Source organism: Anolis carolinensis, chromosome 4 (genome assembly GCF_035594765.1).
Source record: "Anolis carolinensis isolate JA03-04 chromosome 4, rAnoCar3.1.pri, whole genome shotgun sequence".
NCBI lineage: Eukaryota > Metazoa > Chordata > Lepidosauria > Squamata > Dactyloidae > Anolis > Anolis carolinensis.
The window spans coordinates 135,865,147-135,892,249 of NC_085844.1; the positions used below are offsets into that span (position 1 = coordinate 135,865,147).

At 40.6% G+C, this 27,103-nt stretch overlaps 2 protein-coding genes across 2 annotated transcripts in view; one reads left to right on the forward strand and one right to left on the reverse strand.

The window, feature by feature from the left end:
- The window catches only part of zmat2 (zinc finger matrin-type 2), a 36,189-nt gene extending 36,067 nt beyond the window's left edge, over window positions 1-122 (reverse strand). Inside the window, exon 1 of the mRNA XM_003219888.4 lies at window positions 1-122. Coding sequence (XP_003219936.1) covers window positions 1-18 — 18 coding nt within the window. The 5' untranslated portion in view covers window positions 19-122.
- Window positions 42-27,103, forward strand: LOC100560379 (histidine--tRNA ligase, cytoplasmic). Its single transcript, XM_008109020.3, has 14 exons — window positions 42-180; window positions 2,611-2,828; window positions 3,405-3,488; window positions 3,879-3,998; window positions 13,656-13,751; window positions 15,689-15,814; window positions 16,067-16,174; window positions 16,336-16,434; window positions 16,721-16,814; window positions 17,690-17,817; window positions 17,901-18,143; window positions 22,362-22,469; window positions 26,710-26,856; window positions 27,006-27,103. The coding sequence occupies exons 2-14, from the start codon at window positions 2,727-2,729 to the stop codon at window positions 27,060-27,062; spliced, it is 1,512 nt and encodes a 503-aa protein (XP_008107227.1). The 5' UTR covers window positions 42-180; window positions 2,611-2,726; the 3' UTR covers window positions 27,063-27,103.

Sequence of the window (27,103 nt, forward strand, 5' to 3'; positions counted from 1 at the left end):
CCCGCTGCCGGACGCCATCTTGCCTGTGAAGCGTCCCGGAAACCGGAAAACGTCGCGCAAACTGGGGGCTACCGTAAAGCGTTCGAAGTGTCCTTCCGGTTGGTTCTTTCTAGCCAGAGAGTCCCCAGCCGAGGTGCTGCCTTTTCTATGCTTCCTGGGAAGCTTTTTCTTCCTGCGGAGGTAAGGACGTGTCTTAGAGCGTGTTTATGCCTCAGAAATTCATCACAAGCCCCTTCCAGACAGCTGCATAAAACCCCACATTATCTATTTTGAACTGGAATATATGACAGAGTGGACTCAGATAACACAGTTCAAAGCAGATATTGTGGGATTTTATGCCTCGATATTCAGAGATATAGGGCTATGTGGAAGGGCCCTTCTACACAGCCCTATAACCCGGAATATCAAGGCAGAAAATCCCACAATATCTGTTTTTAACTGGGTTATCTGAGTCCACACTGCCATATAATCCAGTGCAATGTGGATTTTGTACAGCTGTGTGGAAGGGGCTGAAGCCTATAGCTTTACCTCAAGAGCAAGGCAGGCAGAAACCCTTCAGGCATCACGTGTTTCTATTTCAAGTTGAAGCACAGCCTTGCTTCTGGCTCCATCTCCCATGTATGTTTGTGCAGCAAAAGGGCTGGAGGCCTGGTGCCAGGGGCCGCTCAGCCACAGTGTGACCCTTGGTTGGCCGCCATCAGCGTAACCTTTCCCTTAAACGGGGTTGAGCAAGGTGGTATCCATGGAACAGGAGTGCTGTGAAGCACGACGAACATCCGATTTACAAAGGACTCATAATTAAGAACAGGGGTGAGACAACAGGAACGGAGAGAAATCTACCCCCCGGAAGGGAAATTCACCCCTGAAAGAGTTACCATGGGGAAACGGCGTCTCCACTGAAGTGGGTTGCTGTTAATTTTCCAGGCTGTCTGGATATGTTCCAGAAGCATTCTCTCTTGATGTTTCACCCGCATCTATGGCAGGCATCCTCAGAGGTTGTGAGGTCTGTTGGAAACTAGGCAAGTGGGATTCATATATCTGTGGAAAATCCAGGTTGGGGGAAAGACAAGATGCAGCCAGGCTTTGAATCTGCAAGGCCATTAAATGCTAATCAAGGTGGCTATTTGCAACATGTACAGTTGCCTTAAACAGACAAGAGTTCCTTCTCCCAACCTGGACATTCCACAGACATATAAACTCCACTTAGCTACTTTCCAACAGACGTCACAACGTCTGAGGATGCCTGCTATAGATATGGGTGAAACATTAAGAGAGAATGCTTCTGGAACATGGCCATACAGCCCAAAAAACTCATAGCAACCCAGTGATTCCGGCTATTAAAGCCTTCGATATATCCACTGAAGGTTTATCCCCAATCAGTGTTTCCACAACAAGCCATTTTTTTTCAAATTCCAATTCTCACAGGGACAGAAAGTGAGCACAAACAGGAAAACAAACACCACAGGGGTGTTCACTCTTACCTATGCTATCCAAAGCGTTCTCTCTCTCTCTCTCTCTCTCTCTCTCTCTCTCTCTATATATATATATATATATGGTTGTAGTTACATTTAAAAATGTACCTACTCCAACTTACAAATTCAATTTAAGAACAAACCTAGAGCCCTTCCACACAGCCATGTAACCCAGCATATCAAGGCAGATACTCCACAATATATGCTTTTAACTGGATTATCTGAGTCCACACTGCCTTATAAACCAGTTCAATGTGGATTTTATACAGCTCTGTGGGAGGGCCCCTTCAAAACCTATCTTGTTTGTAACTTGGGGACTGCCTGTATATTGGCGAGTATTGCTGTTTCAGCACCCTGTGGTTGGTCAACTCTAGAAATTAGTATATATACCCAGCGTTGCCTGGAATTGCAATTTGTTTGTGGCTTACTTTCTGTCCTCCCTTTCCCTCATACACCTCCTCCTTCTCTTTTTTCCTTGCTATCCCCATATACCTCCCGCCTTTTCTTTCTCCTGCCTTTTTTCCTTTCTCTTCTTTTCTTTCCTTCCTTCCCCTCATGCCTTTACTCCTTTCCTTTCTCTTCTCTTTTTCTTTCTTCCCCATACCCTACTTTCCTTTTCCCTTCTTTTCCTTTTTCTTTCCTTCCTCTCATATATACGTCACCTAGCAACAGGCAATCTGCTTCACTCCCTTTCTTTTCCCAGTCACATCACAGAGGGCCACTTGACCTAGCAAAAGCCAATTGCTTTATTCCTTTTCTTTCCCCCAGCTCTGAGCCTGAAAGGGTTGGTTTTTAAAGCTCAAACCCCTTAATTGTTTTAACTAGGGTAATGCAGGGTATGTGTTCCATGTTTGGTCTAGATCCCATAAGCCATGTAATAGCCTTTGTGGTACAAACACATATACATAGTTTGATTTTTATATAGTGTAACTGCATTCAGTCCATTATCTATGGGGCAGGTATATGCCACTGGACAGTGTTCTACACTCTGTGTCACTTATGTGAGTATAAGTGACACACATCTCCCTGATGTGATATTCAGCCATCATTCTGTGTGACTTCCTTGCAAAGTAATTTTTTGTCATTGGATTTTATATCTTGTTTTTTCTTTCTGTTCTTCATGCTGGGTACGTCACAGATGCATCTTTCACTGACCAGAATGCAAAGGCTTCCTCTCCTGTGGTGCTCTGAAGATTTGATATGCCCAGAATAGGAAACATTGCTGGCAGATGCTAACTGTTGAAACTCCTCACCATGCATTGGATAAGCTTTTTCACAAAGGCTCTGTACAGGAGGCATCTTATGCCAGTGCACTTTTGTGTTCAAAGGAGACTTTCCAGCCATCTATCGAGCAAGGTGTGTCTTGTTTGCCACAACTTTATTCTTCTACAACTCTTCATGTCTTGTAGCTTTGAGTTTAGAAGTTTCTTCCTAGAAACATTTTGGAAACTTACACATAAAAGCCAAAGTAACCTACTATTCAAACTTCTGGGGGGTTGGGGATGGGCTGGAGCATTGCCATCATGAGAATGTTAAGAATTTAGGATTTCTTGAAATCTTACTCTGTCCTTACAATTTTGGACTGATATCTCAGCTGTCTTATATTAATTGAAATCTGTCAAATTTATTCATATTTCCAATATAGTATCACATTCGTTTGTTGCAATAAAAACAACAAATGATCCTATGTCACCTTAAAGCCTAATAGATGTATTACAGCATAATCATTAAAGAATGTTAGCTCACTTCATCAAAGGCATAACGTCTTATCCAGAATTCTAATTGGATTTAGTACACATGGTTGAGGATAGCATAGTAGACAGTGAAGTCAGAAAGAATTCACATGTCCATGTTATAATACAGTGGTTCTCATCCTGTGGATTCCCAGGATATGCCATGGCATCCTTTTTATCAGATTTGCTTTGTTCTCAGGTGACTGAAGATGTGGTAAATCAACCATCGCCACAGCTGAGCGATGCTAGAGGAAGAGAAAACATAATTCTCAAAACCCCCAAGGTAATCACCCATCTGTGTTCTGCTTCCTCTTCCAGAGTCCCCTTCGAGCACTGCTTAGCTCTGGTACTTCCTTCAACGGAACAAGCCGTACCATCATCCTTCCAGATGATCTTATAGAGCACTCAGCCCCTTTACCCCATTAGCTTAATCTACTGCTTTTTTAATGTTTCCCTCTCTTCCAATCATTTTCTATTATTTTTAGCAGTACTCGTTAGAAGATTTTTTTTGGCACAGAACCAAATGCTTAGTATTAAACAATTGAAGCATCTGGAAGCCCTTCAGCTGTTGGCTGCTGTTACTATTTCAGCTGTGTAGTTTTCATCAAGCGTTTCTTTTTTTAAAGAAACATGTCTTCTAAACCCTCATCTTTTCTTTGGTGTGGACTTTCAGGGCACCAGAGATTTCAGTCCAAAGCAGATGGCCATCCGTGAAAATATATTTGCCACCATTATCAGCTGCTTCAAGCGCCATGGAGCTGTGACAATCGACACCCCTGTGTTTGAGCGGAAGGTGAGGATGGATCAGTATTATTTTGGAAGTGCTATTTTATCTGACAAGAGCTTCACATTTAGAGTCTATTTCTGCTGAAGGCTGAAATTCTACACAAACGCTGCTTTCATTTCATCGATTTCAGCAGAACCATAGCAGCTTAACTGTGTCGAGGAGTGAAGCCGAAGTAAATGCCTGTTGTGTTGACCCCATTGATATTTATGCTTTTTTGTTGCAGTTAAGTGTATTTAGGATGGGGAACTGAGGCATGGTTGTCTTCATGAGAAGTGAAGTGTGCTTGTTTTTACATTAAACCTAAATTATGTTATCTACCAAAATCCTTGTCAAAGGGATATCATTACGATGGATCCTTTCTCCGGCCTGGCCATGAAAGTCCAACCCTTTGTGCTCCTGTTACTCACATTGCCCCTTAGGTTTCCTCCCTGGATCAGGTACTTGGACCACAAAGGTGTATAGCAGTGAACATATTGTTTAGTGGACTCACTGTCATAAGTGTGACCAAACTCTATCAAAATGTACCATTCTCCCAATGTCACAATTGTGGGCATAGTTTGCCTAACTGTGTGGTAAGGCTTACTTGGTTACCTATTCTCTGAGTAAACTTGAGTTACCTTTTAACAAATGGTTGCAATGTTAAGTTAAACAGTGCATGATTTGGTGTGCTGCTACTTCTGTCACATATTCCCATGTGATCCCAAATATAGTCATCGTTGCTATACCTCAGTGTCATCATTGCTACTATCTTTTTTATGAATTGCCCATCTCTTTTTATTTGGAAAAATAATAATTGATTTGTTAAATTGTTCATCTGTTAGTTCTCCCTCTCCCCTACATCTGGCTGAAATCCATAGATTGCCTGATTATCACTGCTGTTATACCTTAACAAATTAGTTAGACTTCATTAAGAGATGAGGATCAGTACAGTAAGTTAGGAGTCCTCAGAAGAATAAACATTGATTGGAGGAAATTCATCATATAGCTACACTGTCTTGTTGCCCTAAAATGCTACTTGCCGTGTGCTTTCAAGTAATTTATGAATTATGGCAAGTCTAAAGCAAATTTATCACAGAGTTTTTTGACAAATATTTGTTCAGAGGGGATTGCCTTTGCCTTCCTCGGAGACTGAGAGAATGTAAGGTTAGTGAGGATTTCTTTGTTCGCATAGGTGTTCGAACCCTGTTCTCTAGATCTGTAGTTCAGTGCTCAAACCACTATACCACTGTGACTCTCAAAAGGCTCACTACGTCATAGATTTTAAAAGCAAGAGAATGGAAAGGAAGAGGAATGATGAGGGAATGATGAAATGGAACTGGGGGAAGCAAGGGAGAATGGTTTGTGGCAGGAGGCCTTGAGGCAGCCATGGCCTATTCAAAACATCATGTTCTTTAAAACTGAAGGCTGAGGTGCCATTTCTCACCCCTCCTTGAGTGGTGTTGGAGTATTTCTGTATGGTGTTGAAGGGATATTGTGAGTCCCTTCAATTCTCTTCCTCTAATGTTGGCTGATTTTATTTCCTGGTGTGTGTGTTGCGTGGTATTTGGGCAAATCTTCAATGAACTCCTTTGTTTGCATTTAATTTGTTTACTGCTCTCACTGTGTGGAGGACATTTTCTGGTCAAACTTCTTTTCCACTTCTTGGCTTATCCCTCTCTCTCTCTTTCTTCACACTTCATTCTACTTTTTACCCATACACCCCTTCACACAATTAGAGGGGTTTGGTTGGAGCTGCTCAACCCATTTTTCTTAGGAGACAGTAGAAGGGAGAGGAGGTTTTAGAGCTTACCTATAGAGGACCAAGAATGCCAACCTGTAAATGTTTTGCACTACCTGAATTACTTAGAATCTACCAATTTTGGGCTCCTTCAATTCCTTCCTGAACCTTTGCTGCAAACATCTCACATCTGTCACATGAAAGGCTAAGAGACAATATGAATATGTTCAAACACCTGTGTATTTCACCTGCCTTACTGTGCATGTCATGAATACTTTTTAAGCAAAGGTTCTATTTATTGCAATTTCAGTGTGAGAGGGTTTATCAGAACTTTTACAAAACAATATTTTTACTCAAAGAACAACATTGGAGATACAGATTCTATGTAACTACACTGGATTAACAAACAACCTACAGTTACATTGGCTAACAAACAGAGGGGAATTACATTTTTACTCAGCATTCACACACATATGCATTCATTCATCCTCATGCATCCATCATGCATCCTCATTTCTCCCTCTTTGGAGAAGCGCCTGCTTAGGCCACATCCTTCTTTCCATGCACCTTGCCAATGCACAATTCCAAAACTTCCAAAATGCTTCTTAAACACCAAAAAGAACATTACTCTAAAACACACCTTTCTCTTCCCTTAAGAAATGAAGACAAAGGAACACCTCATCATTTCTAGTTAAGAATTATGTGTATGTACATGTCTTCAAGTTGCCTGTCGGTTTACAGTGAATTTCATAGGGTTTTCTTAGGCAAGGAATACTCAGAAGTGGAGTTTCCAGTTTCTTCCTCTGAAATACAGCCTCTTGCACAGGCATTTGCAAACTTTGGACCTCCAGGTGTTTTGGACTTCCACAATTCCTAACAGCCAGTAAGCTGGCTGGGATTTCTGGGAGTTGAAGTCCAAAACTCTGGGTCAAAGTTTGCCCATGCCTGCTCTAGCATCTGGTATTCATTGGTGGTCTCCCATCCAAGATCTGAGGTTGACACTGCTTATGATCCAAGATCAGACAGGATCTAGTGCCTCTATTCACCCTTGATTCAATGGGCGATATTTGCTGCCGTTTAACTATCTTAACTGCTTGATCAGTGTCCTCTAGCTGAAAATAAAACCCACAAAATTCCTTGCATAATTCTTCATTAGCTTTTAATGAGTAAAGTGTTTGAATGGATTTTAACAGTGTATATGTTGATATTGGGCAGAAGTAATTGAAAACAGATACAGATCAAAGACACATTGTAATTGGAGTAATTATAAAATGAGATTCCATGTTTTAGCCTTCCCTAACCTGAAATGTTTTGTACTCCACAACCTTAGCCAACAATCATATTATTCATTGATCTTGAAATAAGTGGCAGATTGGGAGAAGGCAACTTCAAAGAGGACAGTACTAAAATGTGCTTTAGAAATCAATGATGAGAACCTCCGCCCCATTCTCTAGATCCAATAACCTCTTCTGAAAATCAGCATCATGTGTAAAACATTAATGTTATCAGAACAAAGTATTGCAGTGTGTAACATTAATATCAATATGTTTCCCACTCTAACTTTTGGCATTGACAATTTGATTTTCAAAAGTAACTTTTCATGTTCAGATTTTGCTCCGTATATCTTTTAACATGTTAAGTAGGATTATGGAAGCCTAAGCAAGGCTTCATTCATGACTTTCTTCTGTTTCTAACCAAATTAGTCTTAAATGCAGGACTGAACTTTTCCTGCTAAAGTGTTTTTTCTCATTAAGCCAGAGCCTTTCAGAACCAGTTCAAATGCTTACAGCACTTGCCAGTGCAGGATATGCATTATTTATGGGAAGCAAGATGTGTAGTGTATTTGCAACTTTTTTCTTCTTCTTCTAGCTTTTATACACTATCATTTTATCATTTTATGATTTACTTGAGTCATTAAGATTTTATGGGGATAAATGGGACCTGGTTTCTGTGAAATCCAGGACACATGCCCTGATGTAACCAGGGATGCCAAGCATTGGTTGCGCATTGACTTTAGCTGTTTGAAAGGTTCACCCTGTTTCCTTTAAAGCCATGCTTAATTTCTAGTTCTCTCGTTAAGAAAACTTACATAAAAGATCTTGGGCAAAAGGAGCCATTTTTGTGGCCTCGGGTCTTAACGCAGCCACATGCTTGCTTTAGTCTGGAAGGAAAAACAAGTAGACAAGAATGGAGATGAAGGTAAAAGTGTGGCCACATGTACCTCCAAAGGTTTTTTTTTTATTTTTTTGTTTTTTTTGAGGTTCAGTGCCCTCCAGTCCTACTCCCAAAATTGGGGAAAAGTCAACATCTATCTATCTTCTATACACATAATAAAAGTGAAAAATGTGTGTGTATATGTGGTGGAGGTGTCCACTTACACAGCCTTCCACCTCCACAAACAGGCAGTAGTTTCAAGTGCTGAGAAGCCTCCAAAGGCACTACCCTCACTGACATTTCAGGTTATAGTGAGCGCCATGAATATGTAGCCCAAACATTGCCAATGTCATCCCCAATGTCCTACTGCCCACCACCCAAAGAATGCTTTCATTCAGGGACAATTTCATCCTAGATTTAACGTGTTTCCTCCACTACAGGCAGGCATCCCAGGGTTCCTTTCTCTCTCCATTGGTGTGGAATTTACCTCACCTTGCCCACTGCCTCTACCTTAACCCTTTCCTACCCTTTTCTATGGCACACAGCAAATAGAAAGAAATTGATCAGCAAGTGAACATTCTGGAGGGGTTTGGGGGACTGACTCAACAGGATGGAAGTTGTATTTCACCCTGCATCAAGGCAGAGCACTGTGACCCCTTTTGATTATGAACCTGGACCACATTTAGCACACAGAATCCCTATGACCAGGTTTTGCGGGAATTGACTTTGATTTATAGGAGTTGTAATTCACCTACACCCAGAGAGCACTGTGATGCCAACCAACAGTGGATCTGGACCAAACTTGCCATGGATTATGGGACTTGCAGTACCTTCACTTGATTCAGCTCCTACAGACCACTGCAACCCCCACACATGATGTACCTAGACCAAACTTGGCACACAGACACCCTGTAGCCCAATTTACATCCTGGTGTGATTTGGGAGAATGGGCCACAAATGATAGGATTTCCAGTATCTTCATCCACATCCAGAGACTACTGCAAACCCCATGAATGACAGACCAGGACCAAACTTGCCACACAGACTCTCCATGACACACTTTATGTTAATAATAATAATAATAATTTATTTGTTTGACCAGTCATATGACAATTTCAAAGTGCAACATAAATAAAAACAAGGCAAAAAGGATGGGAGGACAGGCAGCTGACCATCTATTTGCCGACAAAATCTTATTTTCCTGATTCTTCTTTCAGGAAATGTGCTCTTTTCTTGATAGCTTTCAGGATAAAAAGGCTTACTCTAATTATGGTGGATCTTTCTTGTCCTTGCAAGAGGGCTGTCAGAAGATCATTTCTGTTCGGAGACCTAAAATTAGATAGTAATGGATGTAAGTAACTGTGTCTAAGATCGGCATATGCTGGGCAATCAATCAAAAAATGTTTGATATCTTCCACTATTTGATCACCCCAGACACAGAATCTCTCATTTCTTGGGATGTTACAGTAGCGACCAGTTTGCATCATAATACCGAGTTGTTCAAACCTGCCCTGGTGTATATTCTTCTTAAGGGCAACGGAATTGGAATAGTCAGTGTTCTAAATGAGTATTCATTTTGTGGGAGGCTAAAAACTTTGTGGCAGAAGACCTACCTATACTTGCTAGGTCCAATTGAGCATAGATATCATGAGTGCGTTGCATGAGCACTTGTTTTGCCCTAGGTCCTAGATCATTCAAAAGACACACTTTATGTTCTGGTTAGGGTTGGGGGAGGATGGACCAGGGACGATGAGATTTGCAGTATCTTCACTCACTTCCAGAAACCACTACAACCCCCACAAATGATGCACCTGGATCCAATTTGGCACACAGACTCTCTATGACGCACTTTCCTGGTGAGGGTTTTGGGAAGATGGATCACAGATGATGGGATTTACAGTACCTTCAAACCCCACCAAAGACCACTGCAACCCCCACGAATGACAGGCCTGGACCATACTTGGGACACAAAACTCCCATGACCAACAGAACATACTGGAGGGGTTTGGGGAACCTACCCACCTGCATGGGAATTGTATTTTACCCTGGACCCAGAGAACTCTGAACCCCACTAGTGATGGATCTGGACCAAACTTCGAACACAGACCGCTGGTGACCAACAGAACATATTGGAGGTGTTTGTGGGGGGACCGACCCACCTTCTTGAGAGTTGTAGTTCACCCTGCATACACCGCACCATCAATGATTGATCTGGACCAAACTTGGCACACAGACCCAACATGCCAACTGTGAATACAGGCAGAGTTTGAGGGTGATTGCCCTCGGAATCTGGGAGTTATAGTTCACTTGTATCCAGAAAAACTGTGACCCCCACTGACAATGGACCGGGACCAAACTTGCCACAGAGAAGCCCCATGACCAACTGAACATACTGCAGGGAGTTATTGGAATTGACCTTGATTTTGGAAATTGTAGTTCACCAGCATCCACAGACCACTGAACCCAGCTGATGACAGATCTGGACTACACTTGGCACACAGACCCAACATGGCCAGCTGTGCATACAGGCCTGGTTTGGGGAGGATTGATGCACAATTCTGGGAACTGTAGCTCATCCATGTCATTATGTATTTTCTAATGGGAGCGTTCATAAAAATGAAATCCAAGACTGCTTTTTTCTAATAAAGTGTTGCTAATTAACTAAATGATATTACCCAACACCCCAAAACAAACAATGCATTTTTCAAATAACGCGGGCACTGCCGGATACACAAGCTAGTTTTATAATAAAAATGCCCCCTCTCACTCATATCATAGTGTATGGGGACAGTTTTGTCCTTCCCTAACTGTTTTAGGCTTGAGGGATACCAGAGGTAGCCCTTCCTACAGAAGGCCTAGGCAACTATTGACCCCTGACAGTTCTGAAATTAGCTTCATCTTAGAAAAGAAAAAGGAAAATGAGACAGTTTTTTTCTTCTTAAACCCCACAGTACCACAGTTTCGATATTATCCAGTGTCATAAAATTGCCAAGTAACATTGTTCATAAAATCTCCTCTTTGCTAATGCGCAGCACAGAGGCGTGTGTGAAGCCAAGAGGGGAGAAAATGTGAGGGAACCAATATATTGGGCCTAGAAGGCCCAACATTTTGCAAGGGCTATGACTACTGGTCTAAGGGTAAGCAAACAAATCATTCCTATAGCCCAATTTATTTTATACTAGGACTCCTTTTTCCTTCTTTGTTCTTTAGTTTCTTCCCACAACCTTTTTTACAGTGTTTCCAGAGCCGTCTCTGTCTCATTGTTCAAGACAGCAATGTCCCAGCAAGTAGAGTAGCATGCCTAGCAACAAGGACATATGATGCATTTCTTCTAATCCTAATCCTCCTTTTCTTGAGGCCATCCTGCTTTTCTGAATCTGTCAGAAGAGCCATCCGCTTTAATGAATTCTAATGTTCTAAAATCAAGTAACTCATTAAAGCATGGGATTAACTTCTGTGTCCGTCAGGCAATCTAGTTAGTTAAGCTACTTTTCTTTAAAGATGATGTTAATAGTTAACAAGCTAATTAACAACCGGTAGTTGTTTCTAAGCTCTGTTATATAGAGTCACTGATGAGTGTGAGGGACAATAATACTGAAGAAGTGCAGATGGTTAGGGGTAATGACTAGTGTGCTTTTGTTGTCTTTAACGATCAGTAAGTGTGTGTGTGTGTGCGCGCACACACACACACACACACACACACACACACACACACACATATATGGCTCTGCTTAACATTTATTTTAGCTAGTGGGATAGCCAATACTTAACATCCAAATAGATGCCCATGGGACAAAATCTTACTTTAACTAGCTAAAACCACACCATTTTTAAAGGAAAGACCAAGCATTTTGAATTGGGCCTGGAAACTCAATTTGGTGTGGCAGTGTGGTTGTTTCATTATGTTCTCTTTAGTCGGAGGGTATCATGCATTTTCATTGAGGTCTACATCAGCCTTATGGTTGCCTTCAAAGGGCAGTTGAATCCATGGACAGAGAATCAGTGAATACAGAGGGCCAATTTTACTTTTTTTAACATAGTGGCTGGTGCTCTTCAATTTTTACCCAATTTGCATCCCCAGATGTTACTGAACAACAACTCCCATCACGTTTGATTACATCTGCCATGCAAACTGGAGATAATGGGAATTGCACCCCAACAGCACTTGTGATTCTGAGGTTGAGGAAAGATTAAAGGACATTTTTAAGTCAGGCATCATATCAACAAGCCTTGTATCTAAATTAAAACCTCACTATACTGACTAAAGGAGCCCCGGTGGCGAAGTGCATTAAAGCACTGAGCTGGAGACCGAAAGGTCCCAGGTTCAAACCCCGTGAGCGGCCGCTGTTAGCTCCAGCTCCTGCCAACCTAGCAGTTCGAAAACATGCCAATGTGAGTAGATCAATAGGTACTGCTCCGGTGGGAAGGTAACGGCGCTCCATGCAGTCATGACCTTGGAGGTGTCTACGGACAACGCCGGCTCTTCAGTTTAGAAATGGAGATGAGCACCAACCCCCAGAGTCAGACATGACTGGACTTAACGTCAGGGGAATCCTTTACCTTTACCTTAAACTGACTAAACAGAACCAACTGTAATCTAGGAGTTTTGTCTTAAAACTCCTAACAGTTCTAATTATGATGTCTAATGATGAGGAATATTGGAGTTGTAGGGGGGGTTGGATAAAATAATGTGGGGGGGGGGGGTTGGATTTAGCTGACAGGCCTTGCGTTTGACACATGTGTTTTAGCCCATCCATGTTCTATAGTGCTGTTTTCAAGAACTCTTCAAAGGCAGTTCTATGTCATCTAGTCTAAATGTGATGAAATCACAGGTGGGAAACATGTGGCCCTCCAAGATGTGGGGCTACAGCTCTTACCAGCTCCTAGCCTTTATTGCCTGTGGTGAGGTTTGATGGAAGTTGTAGCACACAATATTTGGATAGCTACAGATTGTTCCTGCATTGGAGTACCATTATTGTGGCTACAGTGATAGCTTGAGTTAAGAGTTTAATTTGTTCCGTAACTGAGCTCTTAATTCAAATTACTCTTATCTCTAAGCAGATTTTATATGAAAATAGACTGAAATGCTATTAATCTGTTCTGGCCCCCTGAAACCCAACCCACCCCATTTTTTATTATGTGTCTTTAAATAAGAGAATGTAATTTATAAATAACAAATAATGTATAAATGCGCATTCACGTGGAACAATAAAAAAGAAAAATCAACTTTAAAATGATAGAAGCACAAAGTTGTGGCAAGGAAGTACAAAGTGAAGAGGCATAGGCATCTATTTCTTCATACTGTACTCATTCCAGCCTCCCTCCCTCTCTTGCTCTCTCTCCCTCTCTTTTTCTTCATGAAGCCAAACATACCAGGTATAAAAACCAGACAAAATCAATTAATCCAAAGTTCCTCAAAGCAGACAAGAGTAAATCTGACAAGAGCACAAAGCATGTGGGCTGCTCCCTTGAAGCCCTAAAGCCCCATAACTCTCATGTTAGCACTCCCTTGCACTCGCGCTTAACTTAAAATGTTGCTTGTATGTCAAAGCAAAACAAGGGCTGAGCGACAGATCATAATTCAAAACACTCTTAAGTTGGGATGCTCTTAAATAGAGGTTCCACTGTAGATTGTTTTATGTTTCTCAGGCATTATATGTCCATTTAGACAAAAAACCATTTAGACAGAAAACCTTTCTCTGGAGGATGTTATATAATCACACTGTTTCATATTACACAGAAATCCTTATATGTCAAAATATTTCTCATTTCTTGTTTTCTTTTTCTTCAAGGAATTGTTATTTGAGAACAGTGGAGATGATTCAGAGCTTGTCTATGATCTGAAAGATCAAGGAGGAGAGTTGCTGTCTCTTCGGTATGACTTGACTGTATCCTACCAAATACTTTACCTCATAGCTACCTCTTGGTTGCATGGGATGTTGGTTGCTTTAGGTGCATTAACTGTCTTCCTGGGATGAGATTGTGGAATTAGAATATGAGAGCTGCATTCCTTCTTCAAGAACAAGATTATGCCTGTATCATTTGTACCTTTGCTACTGAAGATGAGTTAAAAATTGCAAGTAGTACAGAATTGTAATTCCATTTTGTACTAATTTGTCACTAGAGGGCACAGAATCAAGGGCTCAAAATTACAGTGTTTATCCTATCTTTCTCTGGCCACAATTCAATGGGCTAGTGTTGAATTTGAAAGCCCTAAGTGGCCTGGGGACATGATGCTGTTCTCCAGGTATCATTCAACTAAAATGACCAGCATTTCTCATCACTATGTTGACTATGGGTATAACTCTTGTATTCCAACAGCATGTGGAGGGTTATATGATTCCTGTTCCTGCTTCAAGAAGGCCTGGGAGTGAATGTCCTTCCTTCCCAGCAAGGTTTCTTCAATGTCCTTTACATGCAGCTAATCCCTTTAAAAACATCTTATCAGGAGACCTAATAAGTAGAACAGATGGGAGACCACCTTATGGCAAAGCTATAGGCCAGAGGGAGGGGCCCAGTGGACAGTAAATTCCCCACCCTTGCTTTAGATAATGTGAAAATGTCTGAAAGAATCACCCATACAGTGTCTCGCTCACCACTCCCAGAAATGACCTCTCCTACATTGTGGTTAGATTTTATTAGAAGCTTCCATTGGCTGCAGGGTAGGGTTCATTAAAATCTGGTTTTCAGATCTATGAGGAATGGATGGAGTTAGCAGGTGGACTTTAAATGTTGTCTGCTGCCCAGTGATCCCACAGCTTATGTCAGTCTGTCTGCAGACTTGCTCTAACTTTTCTGTATTTCAGATTTTTGCCATTTGTTTGTCTGACCTGCTAAATCTTTGGGATTTTTTAGTATTTCACTCTGCTTCAATTGGTTTTGAAAAGAACTCTGTAATTTACTGTGAGTTTTCCTGGCTGTATGGCCATGTTCCAGAAATATTCTCTCCTGACGTTTCACCCACATCTAATGGCAGGCATCCTCAGAGGTTGTGAGGTTTGATGGAAACTAGGCAAGTGGAATACCCTGGGTGGGAGAACTCTTGTCTGTTTGAGGCAAGTGTGAATGTTGCAATTGATCATCTTGATTCGCATTGAACAGACAAGAGTTCTTTCTCCCATCCTGGACATTCCACAGATATATGAACCCCACTTGTCTTGTTTCCAGCAAACTTCATAACCTCTGAGGATGCTGGCCATAGATGTGGGTGAAATGTCAGGAGAGAATGCTTCTGGAACATGGTCATACAACCTGGAAAACTCACAGCAACCCAGTGATTCCGGCCGTGAAAGCCTTCAACAACACTCTGTAGTTTGTTTTTAAGGTTAGGTATGTGTATGCTGTCTTCTAAGCAGCATACTAAGCATTAAAAAGCATCAGTGGGGAATTCATATATTTCAATAAAATTAAAAATCAAGTGAAAAGAGTGAAGTGTCTTTATTTCTGAAATGAGCCTGTTTCTTTGTCTAGATTACTTTTAACATCTCAATGAGATTCCTAAAACTGGCTGATGTCGTGAAGTTCAGAATTCCCAAGCTGATCGATGGAGGCATGTAAAGGAAGGTTATAGTAAATTTTAATGTAGTAGAAATATAAATGATGCATTTGGCTGCTCATTCTTCTAGAAGGTTGTTACACAGCCTTTCAGAGGACATGGCTGCAACTTGCATGCAACCACTTATTTAATATCAATAGCACATCAGCCACTGGAACCAGCTATTCATGAAGTAGACTTGACACAATAGCAGCCTTTGGAATTCTGACAGAACCAGATTGTCATCACACTCTGAGCTGCCAGCGATTTTTCTTAACAAAGATTTTCCAGGTGCCGTTTGCGCGTTATTTGGCTATGAACAAAATTACCCATTTTAAGCGTTACCAGATTGGCAAAGTCTACAGGCGTGACAGCCCAACCATGGCTAGAGGGCGCTACAGAGAGTTCTGCCAGTGTGTAAGTGTTTGTTGTCCGCTCATTTTCCTATGGGGAAGAGATCAAAAAAGAGAGAGTGCTATACAAGTCTTTACCCTTAGAACCTGGCCAGAGGGTTCTGTATCTGAAATGACCAAAGTGCTGAAGCATTCTGCTGAATGTCATGATTTACTTCCCTTCAACCTTCAAGGAGGTGGGAGTTGTTTCGTTAATTACAATTACCCTACCTGTGTTACACTTTGGAGAAGTTAACCATCATATTTTGTGCTTCAGGACTTTGACATTGCTGGCCAGTATGATCCCATGATTCCTGATGCAGAGTGTCTGAAGATTATGCATGAGATCCTAAGTGCCCTACAGTTTGGAGATTTCCTGATCAGAGTAAGAGAGCTTGTTACTTATTCTTAGCTGGCCAGAATTTACTATATTATTGTATGCACTATTGATACTTAAAAAGGGGCCGAAGAGGGGTTATCAATAGGTGCACTTCTTTTTTAACCTCTATACATGATTTCTGTTGCACATTTCTTCTTTTTCTTTAGGTCAATGACAGACGTATTTTGAATGGGATATTTACAGCGTGTGGTGTTTCTGAAAAAAACTTTCTAAGTGCTTGTTCAACCCTTGACAAACTGGACAAGGTAAATGGTTGACTAACATTAATCTGATGTGTTAGGCCTGAACTATATTCTGACATAGCTCAGCTCTGATTAAATATAGAGTATAGTATCTCCTCAAGCCTTAGAAAACTAACATACCCTGTGTCTTCCTCATGGAGTAATTCTGTTACATATATATTGACATAACTATCTGTTTTAGGAGTGTTTTGCTAGTATGCATTGCTGGCAAAGAGATTTGACCATTTGTCAGAACATTAATTGCCTCTGAACTAAAAGTATGCTAAGCTAACCCATGTTTCTTCCAAAGATGACATGGGAAGAAGTGAAACGTGAGATGGTCAAAGAGAGGGGACTCTATCCTGAGGCAGTTGATCATCTTGGCGAATATGTTCGGTTGCATGGTGAGTTTCAGTGTAGACACGATGTAAAATTCCAGGACTTATTTCCTTGTCCAAGACAGCCAGTTTGGCTGAATTTCCATTCATAGCTCTTTGCACCAACTGACTTGCTGGCATTTCCTGTGGTCTAGCCCATAATTTCTAATAATAATAATGGCTAGAATCCTGTATCAGTAAAAACTTAATTAGGAACTCCTCTTGGTCCAACCCCCAAACCCGATAGCAGCGCAATTCAACTGTAGTCCGATCATCAGCAGAATGGCCCTCCTCCCTATGCAGTTTATGTCAGGTAAAGTAGGTTCAAGGCAGGTTACAGCTATAGCAGTAGTGTCAAACTATTGACTGATTGTGTTCACAATTGCTAGTCATGGGTTTGACACCATTGTCACAATTGTAAGTTGAAGCCCATCCTACTTTGCTAGATCCTGGTTGGATGATATTGCCATCACATTTTATGTTGTTGGGTCAGGAGAAAGTATGTAGTTATGTATAAGCTAATACAGGATTCCAAGTAATGCTGGTAATAATAATACCCTGCATTTTTCCCAGTCCAAGACTCAAAGCAGCTTACAAAAAATTAAAACATTCAATTAAAAATTACATCACAGGAAAGTTAAAATATCATTAAAGTATTGACAACACAGCATATGAAAAGTCCTTTATTTCTGAGCAGTCTGGCCCCAAATGCCTGCTGAAATGAAAGGATAGCAAGGAAGACAGCAATTCAGCATCTCTAGGAAGGGAGTTCAGAAGTCTGTGAGCAGCCACGAAAAGGCTTTCCTGCATTTTCCCACTAAATGTACCTGTGAGGATTGGGGGACTCTGGAAACTTGTTTAGTGCCCATGCACCATGCCCTCTAAATATTTCTTTTCTGCAGGGGGACTGTCTCTGATTGAGAACTTGCTTCATGATCCTAAATTGGTGCACAATAAGCTTGCCATGGAAGGGCTAGAGGACATGAAATTGCTGTTTGAATACCTTACCCTGTTTGGCATCACTGATAAGGTGAGCTGGGGTGTTGTATTATGTTTATCTGAGTAGAGTGTTCTAGTTTTTGGTTACTAATAGGGTTCCTTACATTTCCTCAGATTTTCTTAGATCTGAGCTTGGCTCGTGGTCTGGACTATTACACTGGAGTGATCTATGAGGCCGGCTTACTGCACCAACAAGATGGCCACTTAAAAGAGTCTCTCTGCGTGGGCAGTGTGGCTGGTGGTGGGCGCTATGATGGGCTGGTAGCATCATTTGATCCAAAGGAGCGAAAGGTACCCTGTGTTGGAGTCAGCATTGGTGTTGAAAGAATATTCTCTATCATAGAGCAAATTACAGAGGTAAGGTTTATTCCTTTTCATGAAGTCTGTGAGTATTTAAAGAATGTATTCTAATTAGTATATATATGATGGTGACGTGAATGTAGAGTAAAATTTTAGTTACTTGTCCTCTAAGTGCTTAGCCATCCCTCTACTCTGACTCATAGATCACATATTTTAACTATGAATGGATTTTTAAAGGAAGAGCTAAGAAGCCAGTGGCCCGTAGAACAGAGGTCCTCAAACTTTTTAAACAGAGGGCCGGTTCATGATCCCTCAAACTGTTGGTGGGGCTTTTTAAAAAATGAATTCCTCTGCATATTGCACACATCTTATTTGTAGTTCAAAATATGAAGGAATAGTACAGTATTTAAAATGGAGAACAGTTTTAACAAACAAACTTACCAGTATTTCAATGGGAAGTGTGAACCTACTTTTAGCTGATGAGATAATTAAGTTAATTAGGATTATTGTTGTTGTTGTGTGTCTTCCTCCGGTGGCTCAGTGTGTTAAAGCACTGAGCTGCTAAATTTGCAGACCGAAAGGTCCCAGGTTCAAATCCGGGGAGCGGAGTGAGCGCCCGCTGTTAGCTCCAGCTTCTGCCAACCTAGCAGTTTGAAAACATGCAAATGTGAGTACATCAATAGGTACCTCTCCGATGGGAAGGTAACGGCATTCCATGCAGTCATGCCAGCCACATGACCTTGGGGGTGTCTATGGACAATGCCGGCTCTTCGGCTTAGAAATGGAGATGAGCACCAACCCCCAGAGTCGGACATGACTGGACTTAACGTCAGGGGAAACCTTTACCTTTACTGTGTGTCTTCAAGTTGTTTCAGACTTAGGGTGACCCCAAGTCTAAAGTTGAGGGCGGGGGCAGGTAAATGAACTTGGAGAGCTGCACCCAGACCAAAAGCCTTAGTTTGGGACCCCTGCACTAGAACACTGCGTCTTATACGGTGGGTTCTGATTCGAAATGGAGCCCTTTTGGATCAGTGTTGGGGTCCTCAAAAATTTGGCAATAGCAAAAGTTTTCTGAACGTCACCTAGTAGCTATTTTAAACATTTACACAAATCTGGTCTCATCAGAAGATGCTTCGGTGGTACAGTTCTTCATAGAAAAGAAATTATCCTGTTTAGCAAGCCTTGTAAAAGCTGATTTGTTATCAGCAAATGCTTGGGTTTTATATACCTATATGCCTGGGGCCATGTCAAAATCTCTCAGACTGAAAGGGTTCCGAGTGGAAAAGTTCAAAAATTGCAGGATTCTTGTTCCTCTGAAACTCCACCAACCTAGAAAATGGTGAGGACAAGCGGAGTCAGAACTGTAAGATTTCCGGAAGACCAAAGACTTCCTTGCCTTGTTTTAAATCATATATTTGATTGGTTATGATTCAAGAACGTTTCATTCAATACACATGGAAGCTATTTTTCAACCAGGAGGATGGTAACAGCTGTGCTCAGAGAGAAATTAACTTTTTGTGCCAAGCCAATCTGTCAGTCATAGAATGACATTTAATCATGGGCGTTTATCTGCGGAAATGCTGTCAAAATGTGATGTAGGGACAAAATGTATATGTGTGTTGTAGTAGATGTTTGACAATATAATAAAGACATTTCATTTTCTTTAAAAATAATCTGTTGTGATAATACTTAGGTGGAATTCAGTTTTATTCCATTTTATCAGTTTTATTGGCTGCTAGAGGAATGGGTACAAGCTGATTGTTTTACCTAAATGGCTGCTTTCTTCTAGTTAAAATTATGTGCATTAAAAAAACATGGGGGAACTTCTGCTGTTGCAAAAGCTATGCAGTTATTCAAAATTCAATTTTTTAAGCAACCAGAGAGGCACTGAAAAATCAAACGTGTAGCCAATATCTTATGTCTGCATAAATTGTGTTACTCTGCAAATTTGTAAAAATAAAATCACTGTTGGTTGTTTAGCATTGTACTCAGAGACAGGCGAAACTCCATTAAGATCATATCGAGAAAACCCTTTTTGAGAAGGATTTGGATAATGCATGGACCATTGCACATTTTATCTGGAGAAGCGAAAACAGTACTGAATAAATGCCTGCCTGTCTTAGTAGTCCCTTAACTGTCCCATTAATTTGCAGTGGACCACTTCAAGAAACACTAATAGTGGACAAAAACTGAACAAACCAGTGGAAGTGACTCAAACATTGCTGCTGGACATGATGGAAAAACTGTGGTGTAATTCATAATCAAATTGCCATCTGCAGTGTTTGCTTTACCAGATTTTGCTCCAAGATAGAATTGGTTGAGGGACAATGGCTTTTCCTTACCTCTTTTCTTTTCCACAACCGTGAAGTCTGGTGTGTTGTGTTCCAAACCTTTGTCAGTCTGGATTCAACTTCTATTATTATTATTATTATTATTATTATTATTATTATTATTATTATTATTATTATTATTATTATTATTATAGTCCTACAATGTAGTTTTTCCTAAAACAATTATAAGTTCTACCTTGTTTTTCTTTGCCACTGCTCATTGCTTTACAAGTGACTTATTTATCCATTCACATAATGCAAAAGAGTGCATATAATAACTACTGGTGCTAATATTTCCAAAAACGGAGAAACCTTGGTTTTGTGTCCATAGTACACAGTAATCATGCAATTTGATTTTTTTAATTAATCAAGTGCAAAACAATACAGGTCATATCAACTTTCTGTCTATTCCATTTATAAGATCATACAATTTGCAAACTCTGTCGTTTATATACTGCCCATCAGTAACTCCTTGGGTTTTTTTTCTTGTTTGAAGTTCATCCTAATTAAGTGGAGTTTTTATAAACCCTTCATACTTTAAGTTATAGTTAAAACATTGGCTGTTCCAGGTGGCATTATAATACATCTAAAAACATAATAAACTATATACACTGTGACCAAAGAAGCAGTTCGTTATGGTTTCTGCCTTAACTACCCAAGTAATTTGTGCTTTTAACGCAGGTAATGACAGAGTCTGTCTAGGAGGGAAATGTTATTCTTGTGCTTTGATGCATAAAGTTCTTTTCCACTTAGGAATGAAAAGTTTATCTTCTTACTGATGTGAAAGGAACACGATATTCATGTTTATGTGTAACGGAAATAAGAAATTCTCTCTTTCCAGCAGCATGTGGCTGAAGTAGGCCATTCTCTCAAAATTAGCAGGAAGCTAGTTAAGAGACTGTCTTCAGGATACAGATGATAAAATCCAAGATTTCCCGTTGACAGCAGCAAAACTGCATATCTCTCTCTTCTTCTTGGCAGTGTTCAACAAATGCAAAAATCAGCTTTAATCCAGAGCAATCTTGCCCAATTGGCTTTAATGTCAAAAGAATTGCACAATATAGCAGACCTTTAAGCAATATGCCTCCTTTATTATAATAGGGCAGGAAGCTGTTAGTTATCTTGTAGTATTTGGGCACCAGGGTTGGAGAAAACTATTTGCAGGACTTTCTGCCTCATGTACATGAAAAACTTTGCTGGTTATGCACATTTAGTTGGTTGAGAGTTGACCATAGAATCATATTAGAGAATTTAAAGCAGAGCTTCCCAAACTCTGTGTCGCCACACATTAGTATGTTGACTGCAGTGTGTCGGTGTGTTGCATGAACATAATGAGAAATCACATCTTACAAATCATATATTTTAAAAGTTATATAACTGACATGTTTTCATGAGATATGTGTGTCCCATAAATATCATTATTACAATTTGCATGTAATAATAATAATAATAATAATAATAATAATAATAATAATAATACTTCTTTATTGGAGCTGGAGCTGATAGAGAGAGCTCATCCGACACAAGGGTTTAACCCATTGTGCCACCGGGGGCTCCGATGTAGAAGTGAAAGGAAGTCATGCATAAAGTTACACTGGAAGACCTTGAAATTTCTAGAGAGCGCATTTTAAATTGTTCCATGAATAATCAAATCTGCAGAAATCAAAATCACAATTCACTTCACTTCACTTTATTTCTTAATTAGTCGCTCTCCACCAGAGTGCTCCGATTGCAGAGGGACAATTGAGACTGTATATTATTTCAAAGTATGTTTGTGTTGGATTACAATCCATGTCTCAGAGTCAACGAAATGTGCGGAATTAACTCATGCAAGAGTTAGATGGATGATTTTTTTCCTAAGAGTAATTACACCTAGTTAAATTATTATTTGATTGCTAAGGGTTGCTTTACTGATTTTTTTTTCTGTGCTCCAAAATGCCCCAAGGAAGAGATCCGCACAACAGAAACTCAAGTGTTGGTGGCAACTGCTCAGAAGAACTTCCTTAATGCAAGAATGAAGCTAATCTCTGAACTATGGGATGCTGACATCAAGGTAACACAAAGAAGCCAAAGTTTTTCTGTTCTCTTCCTAAAAGTTAGCATTCCTTTAGACCAAAGTACAAGAAGGAATAAGTAGACCCCCTTTAACTTGTTCCATACAGGCCTGAAATCTCAATAATAATAATAATAATAATAATAATAATAATAATAATAATAATAATAATAACCCCTCTGCAGGTGCCACCTTGACGTGGTGGGGGGGCTTAACTGCTCCAATGATGACTGAGAGCTGTGCTGGCGGTAGTGTAACTACCGGTAGGTCCAACCAAGCCAGAGAGACCTCAGCTGAGGAGCAGAACTAAGAGCACCTAACCCATTAGCATTATGGAGAAACAAACCCAAACGAAGTCTATACTGGCTCGGTCGTCGCCCAGGATAAAAAGGACCGCGGTGGATGCTGCTGATTCTGGACATCCATTGACAAGTGGGCTACGGAATCATCAAAACCCAAATGAACAGTCACAGAAGCGGCAGAAATACACAATGCCAGAAAACCGCACAATTATGAAATGCTACTACAAATCTGAACCTCAAAGGCGTGGCTACCAAAAAAGGATGCATCAACTGTGGAAACAAGAGTATCCTGACTCACAGATAACAGAACCCCGACTGGCTGACCAACGAAGATTCATAATCAGAAACAAAGTGTTCAGTGAAGTTGAACTTGAAGAAATCCAGAAAATTTGCAAAGTAAATTACCATCAGACCACAGCACAGACAGCAGCAGAGACTCCGGCAACACTTGGAATGGTGGAACAGATTGAACCAGAAGAAAGTGTGGCACTTTTGCAAGAATTTGAAGAACCAGCACTTGAAACATCTGCTGAACCACCAGGAACCTTGACAACAAGACAACAAGAGCTCAAGGATAAGATCATGGCTCATGCTGCAGCAAATGCAATAAGACAGCGGCTCCCAACTCTAAAAACAGTGCCCAAGAGACACCTGGCGCCTCTCATGAAAGATGTGAATACAGTACTCTCCACTGTCCAGATAACATCAATTGAACAAACAAACCAGTATGCCTACAGTGCAGCAATGATAGTAACAGAAGAGCTTGGGCTCCTACAACCGAGGCAGCCCCAAAGAAAATCGACTGGAAAACCAAAGTGGAAGGTCAGGCTAGAGTTGAAAATCAAGAAACTTAGATCAGATGCAAGTAACCTGAAAAATATGAAAGAGAAGAAACTGAAGAATGACAAAATCAAGCAATACCTGATCCGAAAGTACTGGCTGAACACCAGAAAAATTGAAGAAGCTTTGGAAATCGTAAAAGAACAAATTACAGCAACAGCCAGAAAAATTGAAAGGTATGAAGCCAGAATCATCCAGTACAGACAAAATCAACTGTTTCAATCAGACCAAAGACGGTTCTATCAGAGCCTGAACCAAAAAACAGACACAGTAACCATAAAGCCAGAGAAAACTGCAACAACGATGTTCTGGAAAGAGCTTTGGGAAAACAATAAGAACTACAACAAAAACGCTGGGTGGATAAAGGAGTTTGAAGGAAAATTCTCACAGAACAAAATGGAACTGATGGAAATAACAACTGAAATGATCAGCAAACGAGTGCAAAAAGTCAAGAACTGGACATCGCCTGGTAGTGATCAACTCCATGGATTTTGGCTCAAACATCTGATTAGTTTACATGGAAAAATGGCCCAACAATTCAATGAGATACTGCAGAAAGGAAGTATCAGTGAATGGCTAACAACTGGAAGAACATACCTGATACAAAAGGATCCAGCAAAAGGAGCAGCACCAGGAAACTACAGGCCAATAACATGTCTGCCCACTATGTTTAAACTACTGACTGGCATCATAGCTGACAGAATTCAAGACTATCTTGAAGAAAAAAACATCTTGCCAGATGAACAGAAAGGCAACAAACGGAAAAGCAGGGGCACAAAAGACCAGTTATTGATTGACAAAATGATCCTGGAGAACTGTAAGAGCCGAAAAACTAATCTTCACATGACGTGGATTGACTACAAAAAGGCCTTTGACTCACTCCCACACAGCTGGATCATCAAGTGCCTGGACGCCATCGGGATTAGTAAAAACGTTGGCACCTTCATTGAAAACATGATGGAGCACTGGAAAACTGAACTGTTTGTTGGAAATGAAAGCTATGGACTTGTCAACATCAGGAGAGGAATTTTCCAGGGAGACTCATTGTCCCCTCTGCTTTTCATTATTGCCATGATCCCTCTGTCAACAATCTTACAAAAAACAAATCTCGGCTACCAAACATCTAAGAATTCTCACAAAATTTCACATTTGATGTACATGGATGACCTGAAGCTATATGGGAAAACGGAAACTGAAATCCAGTCTCTGACTAACACTGTCCGAATTTTTAGCACTGATATCAACATGGAGTTTGGTTTGGACAAATGTTCGACAGTGGCATTGAAGAAGGGAAAAATCATTGAAAGTGAGGGCATCAATATGCCCAATGGCCAAACAATAAGGTGTCACCAGCCAGAGGCCTATAAATATCTGGGCATATTACAGCTGGACAACATCAAGCATGAACATGTGAAAACTGTGGTCAGTAAAGAATACACACAAAGGGTCAGAAAAATTCTCAAAAGCAAGCTCAATGGAGGCAACACCATCAAGGCCATAAACACCTGGGCCATACCTGTCATAAGATATACTGCTGGCATTATAAACTGGACACAGATGGAACTGGACAATTTGGACAGAAAAACAAGAAAACTTCTGACCATTCATCATTCACTGCACCCTCGCAGTGATGTTGACCGGCTGTATCTGCCTAGAAGATCAGGGGGCAGAGGACTCTTGCAAGTAAAACAAGCAGTCAAAGAAGAAGAACATGCCCTGGCAGAATATGTAAAACAAAGTGAAGAACCTGCTTTGATTGAAGTCAAAAATCAGAAACTCCTCAAAGCACAGCAGACAAAAAACCAGTACAAGAAAACTGCACTACAAACTAGAGCTGAAAGCTGGCACAACAAAACACTGCATGGAAAGTTCCTTGACAAAATTGAAGGAAAAGCTGATAAGGAGAAGACCTGGCTCTGGCTCACGAATGGGACCCTGAAGAAGGAGACAGAAGGCCTGATCCTTGCAGCCCAGGAGCAAGCCATCAGAACAAATGCAATCAAGGCCAAGATCGAAAAATCAGCTGATGACCCAAAGTGCAGACTGTGCAAGGAAACCGATGAAACCATTGATCATATCCTCAGCTGCTGTAAGAAAATTGCACAGACAGACTACAAACAGAGGCACAACTATGTGGCCCAAATGATTCATTGGAACCTATGCCTCAAGTATCACCTCCCTGCAGTTAAGAACTGGTGGGATCACAAACCTGCAAAGGTTGTGGAAAATGAACACGCAAAGATACTGTGGGACTTCCGAATCCAGACTGACAAAGTTCTGGAACACAACACACCAGACATCACAGTTGTGGAAAAGAACAAAGTTTGGATCATTGATGTTGCCATCCCAGGTGACAGTCGCATTGAAGAAAAACAACAGGAAAAACTCAGCCGCTATCAGGACCTCAAGATTGAACTTCAAAGACTCTGGCAGAAACCAGTGCAGGTGGTCCCAGTGGTGATGGGCACACTGGGTGCCGTGCCAAAAGATCTCAGCCGGCATTTGGAAACAATAGACATTGACAAAATTACGATCTGCCAACTGCAAAAGGCCACCTTACTGGGATCTGCACGCATCATCCGAAAATACATCACACAGTCCTAGACACTTGGGAAGTGTTCGACTTGTGATTTTGTGAAACGAAATCCAGCATATCTATCTTGTTTGCTGTGTCATACAACGTCGTTGTGTCAATAATAATAATAATAATTTTATTCTTATATCCCGCCCCATCTCCCCAAGGGGACTCGGGGCGGCTCACAACAATAATAAAAACAGTGACAAATTACACATTGTAAAATCAAACATGAAAAGCAGTCATAAAATCAATACATACATCACATGTTAAAAACAAGGAGATAAAACAGTTCTAGGCCGAAATAGAGGGCTTCTGTAGCTTCGTGGCAGAAGTATTCAGCAAGGTATCAATAATCATGGCAGAACACTCTCTAATTAAATTAAATCTCATATTGGGTAAGAAGTATCTTATTAGATCAACCTGTGTTTTATATTTCTGACTATCAGGAAGTTCACATACCACTGCATTCTATATACAGTGTTGAATGTTCCACCTTCCATTTGTTATGAATATGTTTCAGGCAGAGATGTTTTATAAGAAAAATCCAAAAATGCTGAAGCAGTTGCAATATTGTGAAGAAAGAAGAATTCCTCTGGTTGCCATCATAGGACAACAGGAGCTGGATGACGGAGTTGTAAAACTTCGAGATGTAATTACTAGGAAGGAGGTCAGTACTAATTTTTCAAAAAGGATCTGAGACTAACACCAATCAATCTTAAATAATATTTCTCTGGATATAAATTTTGTCAGATATGCATTTAAATTTCTTATTGTGAAACCTACCTCAATTTGATTAATTATTTGTCTGTTTTTCAGATTAATGTTCCTAAAGAGAAATTCATAGAAGAGATCAAGAAAAGACTAAAGAAATAAACACTTCATTTCAAATTTTTAATAATACAAATTGCAAGTTA